This window comes from Perna viridis, chromosome 5 (genome assembly GCF_037379345.1).
Source record: "Perna viridis isolate PV_CMFRI_1.1 ecotype Kerala chromosome 5, ASM3737934v1, whole genome shotgun sequence".
NCBI lineage: Eukaryota > Metazoa > Mollusca > Bivalvia > Mytilida > Mytilidae > Perna > Perna viridis.
Window position 1 is genome coordinate 26,077,603 of NC_142449.1, and position 11,154 is coordinate 26,088,756.

The window sequence follows — 11,154 nt, forward strand, 5'->3', positions numbered from 1 at the left end:
ACCCTACTGTGGTATTCTCCCGGACTAGGAACCATAGGGCTCCGCCACAGGAGGCTAAATTGCCCGATCCTACCCATCTCTCCCTATTTCCAGTGGCAATCAAAATTTGTCAACCCCATTATCCTTGTGTCCCATCCCATTTTTCATTTCATCATCATTTCATGTTCATTTTATCATCCACTTCATGTTCATCGCCTGAATATAGCTGAAATATTGCTGCTCGGGCTTTAAACCCCGACAAACAAACAAACAAACATATTTGAGTCATTTTAAACTTTGAAATGCTTGATATCAATACTTGAGACATGTGTTAGTACTCTAGGTATTATAGTAATGTGTCATGAGTTTTTTTCAGAGTTTTGAGAAAAATGAAAAAAAATTATCTTATTTGAATATTTCTTGATCAGTGTCAATTGGGTTTAGTTTATAAATATTGAAAAATAAAATACGGAAGCATCAAAACAAAGGCACTATTCAGAGACATTAAGAATTTAACACCAAAAGTGAAAGACAGGGAAATCTCAGACATACAAGGTTCAATAAAAAGACTCTGCTGAGTTTGATTTCTACAACAACAAAAATAAATTCTTTGATATACTGAATTTAACAATGTATTGAGATTTTGGCTTTTAGGTCCTGTTTTCAAATGGATCCAAAATTTTTTAGAGGTCCAAATGGTCTAAAATTAAACTTAGTTTGATTTCAGCAAAAACAGAATTCATTTGTTTCAACAATATGTTGAGTTTAACTGTATATTTAGATTTTCAGTTTTGTACATTGTTTTATATTGTAAGATTTAACTTTAGGGATTCTTGGAAATGCTGCATCTTACTGTGTATATAAATTTTTCATTTTGGACCCTCATTTCAATTGCATAAATTTCAAGTCCCAAAATAATCAAACCTTTTTTTATTTCACGAAAAATCATAACTAAGAGATTCTATGGTATACTGAATCAAACTATGTTATTAGATTTAGGTATTGAAATAATACATAGCTGTAATAGCTAAATGTAGCCCCTTGCAGGTCCGGGTGTCAAAAGAATAGACCTGCAGCAGTGCTAAACTTGACGTAAAAGGGGACTAAATAGTGCTCAGAACCCTAGCCGGGGGCTAGGGCGCTCTGCCCACAGAGCAACTGGGATGTGTGCCCCAGGTGGTGGAATGGGGTACCCCTGGCGTGTTACATGCTGGGGTTGTCAGGCTATAATACGGAAAACCTGACCGCAAACCATAGTGGTGCACCGTGTTGGGAAAGATGCCACGTTCCTCGCACGTAAAAGAACCCTACTGTGGTATTCTCCCGGAGTAGGAACCATAGGGCTCCGCCACAGGAAGCTTAATTGCCTGACTCTACCCACCTCTCCCTATTTCCAGTGGCAATCAAAATTTGTCGACCCCATTGCCCTTGTGTCCTATCCCTTTATCATTTCATCATTATTTCATGTTCATTTTATCATCAATTTCATGTTCATCGTCTGAATATAGCTGAAATATTGCTGCTCGGACGTTAAACTCAAACAAACAAACAAACAATAGCTAAATGTAAATATTAAAATTTCTTGGAACTTTCATTTCTTGATCGACACTAATGCTGTGATGAACATTTAATCTCAATCCAAATTCAAAGCAGAAACAAGCTTGAATGTTATGTCCATACCGATGCTTATAGAATTCAGGGTATGACCTCTACAACTGTTTCGACATGTGCCTCTCAGAGCATTAAATTGAGAAGACTTAAAACCTTTACCCCAAACCTCAGCTCGAGTCAATTATTTGCAACACAAATAAATTTTTTATTCTGCACAGTCAAATGTTAACAATGTTCATCATTTCTGAATTCTGATTGCAGGGGCGGATCCTGGATTTTAGATTAAGAGGGGGGCGCACAGTTAAAATTACACGAAAATTTTTTTTAGGTTAAATTTTTGAAATATTCTTCTAGAGTGGGTGCATTGTAGATATCTTTGTGGTAAAATTAGCGAGAAATTAAAGTTTCAACCTAATACCGCCTAAATCTACCCCTGACAATCCATGCTTTGCAAATTTCAGGGGGGCGCAAGCCCGCCACGCCCCCACCTGAATATGCCCCTGGTTTGAGATGAAATTCTAGATGGAGGGTTATACTGACTGTGCTTTGCCCATTGCCTGATTCTTGATGGTGACTGGTAATTAAGTTATAAAATCATTCATGTCAATGAAAATTAAAGCCCACTGCCTGATGCTTGACCCTGACTTGTAGTTGTAATAACATTTGTGAAGCCCACTGCCTGATTCTTGATTGTGATTGATAGATAAGTTATAATTGCATTCATGTCAATGAGAACTTAAGTCCAGTGCCTGATTCTTGACTGTGACATGTAGTTTAGTTATAATAACATTCATGTCAACGAGAACACAGTTATTTTGTGTGATGTGTGTAATTATTAAAGAATTGAATTGAGGGCCATAGTATTCAAATTGTTTGTCTTTGAACACATTACAAGTTACAGTTTGCCTATTAACCTGGAATAATTTGAACGAAACTCAATTATAACTGTTGAAAACTTTGGGCTTTAATTAAAATCAGAAGAAAATGTGGAAAGATAATGTTATTGAACATTGCCCCGGAAGCTGCAGGGAGATACCATACTGATTTATAATATTTGATGCATCTGAATCAATGAAGTCATTTTTGTTTACATTCTTATCATGCTGAAAAGCTTCATTTAGAATTTCCATGTCCTTGACTTGATGATAAACTAAATAACCCATTGAGGGTAAAATTGTATTTCCCAGGAGGGTAAATGCTTGTTTTCGTTCAAGAATTTACAACTTATGAGCAGTTGTAACCTGAACAGAATATTAAGCACCAACCATTTAAGGTTGGATGGGGGTTGGAATCTTTTAGAAAGAAAAAATACATGTTCTAAATTTTGGAGAGAAATTTCTTTTTACTCATCCATTGAAAAAATAAAAATATTGATTTTGGTTGCTGCTGATGTGCATGTGCAAAAGAAAATTCTTATCCGGTATATCAAACCCCAGCTCCCTCCTTAGGATTCAGGATAAAAAATGGTCTGTGCCTTAGGAAGGTCTGGTTCCATAAATTGAGATTTTTCTTCAAATCCTTCCTCAACTCAAATTTGACCTTACCACTTGAAATTGAATATTTTAGGAACATCCCTATTTGAGACTTTTCATGAAACCCGGGTCTGACCAGCCTTGGGACTACTAGTATATATATGACCCCTTTAAAAAAGGCCTTTGGTCTAAGCTGTTTGAAATGCATAGAACACGACATTCACAGGAAAAATATGTAGTTGATCAAAATGAGTAATCCTGTAAATATCAACAGTCTGATACAAATAAACAGTTCAGCCAAATATGGCACATTGTTTACACGAAAATAAAGAATTAAAAAAACAGTGGAAAACTTCAGTAGGCTTCTATGCAACCAGAAATAGCATGCATCTAAAACTGATTACAATCCGTCAAAGCATTAATGAGTTATATTTTGTGTAAACACAACAACAGTATATTACATACCCATTAAATTACAGGCACATAAAATGACATGGATGGATCCGGGATTTTTAAAAGGATGTTCTAATCCAGAATATATAGTGGGTCCACAACTGGCTATCTTTAGCTTAATTTTGCCCAAATCTAGACAAAATTAAAAAACTTTCCAACAAAAGGGGAGGGATTGCAACCTATTGAACCCCCCTCCCCTGAGTAATAAGTAAGTGATCTCTCTTTATTTTATCTGTGATTTCATTGAAAAATGGAGTTCAGTTTATAACTTAATTGTTTTGCTGCTTTGCAAAGTAATCAGTAAGTTCTGCCAAGTAATAAGTTTTGTCTTTTATTGTGTCCAAAATGTGTTGATTTTAGCAAGAAAGTATCATTTGAAGTTGGAATGGTGTACTAATATAAAATTAGTGTACTGACAGGTATTGACATACAAAGTACCCAACCATCAATAAATTCATGTCAAATGAAGTGAACATGACATTAATAAGGGAAATAGAGTGAACCAGTGTTAGAATGTTTATAAAAAAGAATGGAGACAGCAATCAGATAAAGAAAAAGTAATCCAGGGAACCAAGGTTATAACGGTAATCAAAAGAATGTAATCCAGGGACAATGACCAAACATGGAAAACAGACATACACAACAAAGAACATTAATTAACTAAAATCATACATACAAAGTAACAAAATTAGCAACTCAGACTCCACTAAAAACTGGGAGCATGGACCAGAAAGCATCCTCTGCTTTCCTAGAAACACCCACCAAGTTGCTCATAAAAAGTCAAGTCCAGGATAGACACCTTGTAGGCACACACAACACGAAATAACCAAAGTAACATTCACACGGAAACAAAAGAAAATGAGTAACCAGAATTTTCACTGAAAATTGAAGCATGGACTGGTAAGGTAGATGTCCTATGATTTGTAAGGTACACAAAGTATTGTGTATTTTGGTCAAGACAAACGTTGAGAGTGAAAAAAAGAAGAATATGTTAAATAACCAAATTTATAAATCCCACATCTTTATACACTTACACAATTACAAGTAAACAAAACAAACAAACAAAAAAAGGAAATGTAGTATAATAAACATAATGATTAGTTTAGTCTGGCATCTTCCGAAGTTTCACAATTTTTTTTTACAATAAAAACAAAGATTTTATCCATAATAAGCTCACAAAACATAAAAGTCTTTAATTTACAAAAGAAGCAAATGATACATTAAATTGTCAGCATGATCTGGCTGGCCATATGGTTGTTGTGCTGAAAGAAAGATAACTGAGATCAGTGCTCTGCTGACTGATGTACCATAGTAGTTGTATTAATTCTATTCCAGTCGTTATTAAAAACATGATATCATACTTGTCTTAAGAGTCCTTTCAGAGTAGAGGTAGGAATTGCATAAAATGGTGTTATTACAGTCGGAACACCTCAGCCTTTCTAGTTAAACAAATAACATCTCGGAGTCACTAGCAGATGACTACAAGTTGAGCAATTTTTTCAAGAAGAAATTCTCCTTTCTGCATCCGAGGTTATTTTTTAGTGTAGCAAAAATGGCCAAGTAGTTCTGATTGGGCGTTACTTGAATCAGAAATATCTAAGAGATACTTTTAGGAAATATGTTCTACCCCAATAAAGTTTGGGGGTATATAGGAATCACCTCCTCTGTCTGTCTTTCCTTTTGTCTGTCCATATATCCTGTAAAGCTTGTCTCTTGTAGATAAACAGTAAGCAGTTTTACATAACTGTTGCATGTGAAAATTGCAAAATGGAAATTTTTTCTATAAAAAGTATGAATTTGCTATTAAAAAAATACACACAGTTTCTACAAAAACCAAGTTGAGCTACTGATAAACAGTCTTTTCTAGAAAAGAACATTTCCCACATTAATTTACATTTTTTAAATGATGTTTTAAATGCAAAAAGAGTGAAAATATAGGCTTATTCTGAATAACAATAGAAAAAGAATATTTTAGTATCTTACTGTAGAATTACATTGTTGAAGTAGAATTGAGTATCTTGCATATTGTGTCTTATTTTTGCAAGTGTAAATTTTTTGTGATTTTGAGGTAAAAAGGGTTTAACAAAAATGTTGGCATTTATTTTCTTGGCAGATGCTTAGTGGTGCTTAAAATACTTACGTCCAGAGTAAATATCTCTCCAAACTTATTTTATCATATTTAGACAGACCGCTAGAATATGTCAAAATTATTGATACACTAAAATCACCTGCTATACAGTAATATTAGTATGAGCATTTATGCACAGTAGCTATGAATATACCTTGTACTAATGAAAAATGTTATTCATTTATTTATTCAATTTTTATACCCTGCCATATGAAGTGGCAAGTTATAATGTGGTACCCTCCAAAAATATTGTAGTTTGGTGTCCAGCTGTCTGTCCCAGACAGTTTTCAGATGATAAATTTAAAGGTATTGAAGGATATTTTTCAAACAGTTATTGGGTATCATGAAATGTCAATCTAATTTGAAATTTTTGGCCATTTTAAGTTGTTAATCCCTCCTACCCTACCCCTCCCCCCCTCCCCCCCCACCTAATTTTTTTTATGAAATGGAGTTATCTTTTTTTTTAATATTATAGAACTGTGAAATGTAGTTCTTTTGAGGAATTATGGAGTCTAGATAAAGTTTAAATATCATTTTCAGGTGGGTTTTTTTCTTGTCATTTTTTTTATCTTTATTGGAATATAAATTGTGAGATTATTTTTTATTTTTTTATTAAATGGAGTTATCTTTCTTGGAATGCTAAAAATTAGTTAGTATTATTAAAATTTGTTGCTCCTATGTGATCACTTGTGATTATATACACACACCCCTTCTGTAGGAGAAGGATATACTGTTTAAACCTGTGTTGGTCTTTCTGTTACACATTTTTTCAAAACAAAATTCTCAGCTTTTGTTGATATTTTTACTAAGTTTCTTCATGGTGTACTATATCGTGGAATGGGTTTCATACTCTTATGACATTTAGTTTCCACAACACGTTTGCCAAAAGAAACTTTCTATATTTTCTTTATGCAGTGGTTATAGACAATTTTCATCAGTTTTTTTAACTACTATTAATCACAGGTTGCCGATTTATCATACTAAGGTTGTATTGTTGAATGCATTTTAGTACTAATATGACTTTTACTTCCTGTTTGCGTAGAAAAAAAACATGAATTTCCCTTACACAGTTATGGAAAGCAAGGGTATCACTACTCTAGCATGTGTCCATGGATATTAGATGCAACACAACACGGGGGCATTATTTAATGTCCTATTCGATACCTAATTTTTTTTTCTTTTTTGTTTCAGGTGGGACTTACAAAGGACACATAGCTACTTTAGCTCCCACTGTAAAAGAGTTAGCTGAGCTTGAAAAAAGAGCACAAACTTCATTTATAGATCTTAAATACAAGAAAAAGTTCATGACAAGATGAAGAGGAATAATTTAGAAAAATCCATGCCAGAGATACTCAAACAAAAAAATATAAAATTAAGTTAAGAACTGCAAATATTAAGACTTATCCCTACAGTGATCGAAGGTCGAAACTGCTAAAACTTGTTGAATATTTATGGTAACCTGAGGAAATTTCAATTCAACCATAACTATTAGTGCTTCTTTTATTTTGGGTATATTGTTGTGCTTATTGTTGGCAGAAATAAAGATGTACAAGACGATGTGGAGTACTTATATACCTCTCCCACCTTACATTTTGGATAAGTCAAGTATAAAGTTATTCCCCTACCCCACTCAGTTTACAATGTGGAGTACTTATATACCTCTCCCACCTTACATTTTGGATAAGTCAAGTATAAAGTTATTCCCCTACCCCACTCAGTTTACAATGTGGAGTACTTATATACCTCTCCCCACTTACATTTTGGATAAGTCAAGTATAAAGTTATTCCCCTACCCCACTCAGTTTAGACATGTCAGGTATTTAGCAAGAATAAATACAGCCATATAATGGTATGGCGTTCTCATCATCCATGTTTTTTGTCATTGTAGTTCTAAAACATTTGTTTTTGTATAATAATTTTAATATTAGTAGAATGTTCTTTATAAAATTTTACAATGATGTGTCAAACCAAAAAAGGAAGATTTGTATTGATGCTCCAATGGTTTTAGAATAAAGGGCCAACAAAGGGCTAAACATGAGCCTTACTTATAATTGAACTAGATAACTTGAGTATAAATATGGATCTCTATGATATCGTTCCACAATATTCTGTGCAGGAAAGTTCCAACTAGGATTGATTTTCGACTTCAGACCTGAACTTTTTAGAAATGAGGGCCCAAATTGAGCTAGAAACAAGCTTATCCTGATGTCCAAAAATTAACTTGACGATGAGTGAATGCATCTCTATGAAGTTTTACCACAAGTGTCATACTACTATAAAAAATGGGATGGGATTAGTTTAGGGGGTTGTAACTTAAACCAATTAGGGGTTAGGATCCTAAAAGGGGCCAGAAACAACCATTTTCATGATACCTGAAAACTAAGTTGAGTATGTATGATATTATACTACAATGTATCATACTTCTAAGAAAAGCTGGAGTTGATTTTGGTGGGTTCATTCATTTAAGAATTATTAGCCAAAAAGCAGCCACTTTTATACTGTTGGAATTTTTATCCTATGTCAAATGTCTAAATGCAAGTAAATTTCAAAGCTATAATTATATTGAATTACTGTTCAGGGTTCAACCTATATGATCATATCATGCTGCACCCTGCATAACATTTGTTTTGTTAATACAATGGTTTTGAAACTCCTTAAATTCCACCTTGAGTGAACTTTCAAGCCCTTAAACTCAGGATGTCAATTGAAAGTTTTGGATTCAATGGTCCAATTGAAACTTATCAATTGTATATTATGTACTAAATATTTAAGGACTTGCCCTATGGCCTACTTCCAGACCCCACGTAGGTCTTTTAAAGTAGCAGTCTTTGTATGAATCAAGCAAATTCTGTAATATGTGATACACCCCAAACCAGGCTACTCATTTTTATATTTGTTATTAAGTTCTTTTATATGTCTATATAATGAAATGTAAAATTATTCATTTCAATCAATCGGCTCTTAAGGAGATAATCCACTTTGTAAATCCAATAGTTACTATTGTATTTTAGTGTCGTTTGTTATACGTTATTTGGCAGAAAAAGCTTGATGGATCATTTGCTAAATTGAGTTGCCCTTGTTTTGTGCTTGTCCGACACCTGTGTTACATTGTTGGACCAAGAAGTGTTACCAGCAGCATTAATTATAAGCATATACTTAGCAAGTTCAAGATTAAAAAATATCGTAAAAAGAAGGCGAATCCAGTACCGATAAGTTCAACCAAAGAATATATAAATATATACACAACAGTGTAGCCATATGTTTAATACAAGAGTGACGTCTTAGTGTTAAATGAGTATCGAGTTTTGTGTTGATGTGTAAATGTTACCATTCTATAAAACGACCGCAAAAAATTGCAACGGTACAATGGAATAGCGCTGTCGCCGTCCGAAGACAAACCGTTTTGGTGATAATCAAATACAAGAACAGCCTTGTAATTAAATTTGATGACAAATTATGTTTCAAATATATAAGTTTATGGATCGGAACATGATTTTACAACAAGGTCATTCCACAAATAGAAAGTTCTGATTTATTTTGGGGTTGTGGCCCGACATAGACATAATTGGGAACCAGAAAGGGACAAAAAAGCATTTTATAACTATTAACCTTGAAGTAATATAAACTGCACTAGTTTTATAGAAAATATTTGCATTTCAAAACCCAAATATGTTCTTGTAAAGCCGTACATTCATTTTATGATTTAATGTTTCAACTTTCGTTGTTTGCAAAATACAATATATAGTTCATTTGAGTTTCATAAATTTTCGAAAATGATTTTTTATAAAATTTTAAAAACAAATGAAAAACTATCGACATACTTGTTTTATTTTACATTTGAAATCTAGTAATTGTGTATCAAGATATTTTGTGGAAAGTTTGAAAGAAATTCCCAAATTACAAAGCGACAAGTGTATGTCAATAGTTAACCATCTTATAACATAAAACTAAAATAACAATTTTGTCGATGTCTTACAACTGATGATAATTTTCTTACTGTGAAACTTATCGACACGGGTAAGCAATTTTATTTCATACAATCATAGGATCCTTTACTTGTAAATTTTGGTCAAGTTCTGGTCAGACGCACAATTTAAACCCCTGTTTTGACGTCCTTGAAATGATATTTATTAATATGTTAATGTCACCATTAAAAATAGTTTTCGGCACAGTCATATTACATTTTTTTATTATACTGACAAACTCAGTGGTGAATATCGAAGAATAAAGAAGTGTCAGGATAGATTTTGTAAAAGGAAAGGTACGATTTAAAAAAGTTATGATTAAAAATTGGTAGTATCTTTCTACAATTAACCTAGTTTGGAATAAATACATATCTTCACTTTCATATGTAAATATTATTGGGCTGTTCTTTTTCCGTTGAAATTTAATACATGAGAAATAAAAACCTACGTGTATAAATGCTATATCAAGGAGAAAAAAATTCTTTGTAAGGGGTTTCAAACTGCATTTTCTTTGTTTACTTCAGCATATTAATTCTTGTGGCAAAAGAGACTGTTATAATGTGTCTGTCGGTCATGTTTTGTGATGACACTTTAGACGAATTGATCATTCTATGCTCTGTGCGGCGGAGAATGATAATTAGGGTGATATTTAAAATGATATATGCCAATTTTCATTAATTATACTTAGTTTTGAAATCTTTGTTAGGTATATTGACTTCTTTGAGTAATATTTCACTCGGGGAATGAAACTAATGGCATACTATTGATTTCATTGACACTTTTATGTAATTATTTCCCGATGTAAAAGAAAACAAAAAAGTATACAAGGTTGTTTCGTTTCATTTTACCAATATGTTGTCTACCTATTTTGACGACATAATTTTTATTATTTTTAAAAATTATTATTTATATTCCCGGTTTTACTTCAACCTCTTATTGTCGTCATAGTTACATACCGATATACAGGTTTTTGATTGGTTACACCAAGGTAATTTTTTCCTGTAATTTGTCAGTGATTTTATATTCATTTCGGTTTGCTTTATACGAAGGAGTTCACAACAGAATTATCTCTCCCTTTTTATGAAGTAAGAAAGCACAATACCAAAACTACACAATATATGCAATAATCGCTCATATCATGATTCCATAAGAATTTAAGGCATCAATAAAAGTCAAATATATTAATCTAATGATAATATTTTGTCAGAAAACATGTAAGTACATGTAAAGCTAGATAATTAAAAATTGAACGTCTTAATCACTATATGTTATCCAAAAGACCAAGCCAACGGCCACCATAAAGTGAGGAAATAAGTGTAAAAACTTACATATCAAAATCATGAATCCAATTTTTCATATTGACTTTATAATTAAAAAAATGTATCTCCTCTATTAGGTATTATTATATACCATAAATAATCGTAAAATACCAAAAATACCTAAATCATGAACACCAGCTCATGAAGTCCACAGGTAAACCAGACTCGAGAATCATTCATCGAGTTCGCACAGCTTTCGTAATCAAGTAATCAAGGGAACCAAGGTT

General features: G+C 32.8%; 1 protein-coding gene across 1 annotated transcript in view; it reads left to right on the forward strand.

Annotated features, from left to right (window-relative positions):
- The window catches only part of LOC148616842 (ATP-dependent RNA helicase DDX1-like), a 206,856-nt gene extending 199,656 nt beyond the window's left edge, over positions 1-7,200 (forward strand). The window contains exon 28 of the mRNA XM_088583957.1: positions 6,835-7,200. Coding sequence (XP_088440083.1) covers positions 6,835-6,959 — 125 coding nt within the window. The 3' untranslated portion in view covers positions 6,960-7,200. The remainder of the gene's footprint in view (positions 1-6,834) is intronic.
- Positions 7,201-11,154: the final 3,954 nt, after the last annotated feature.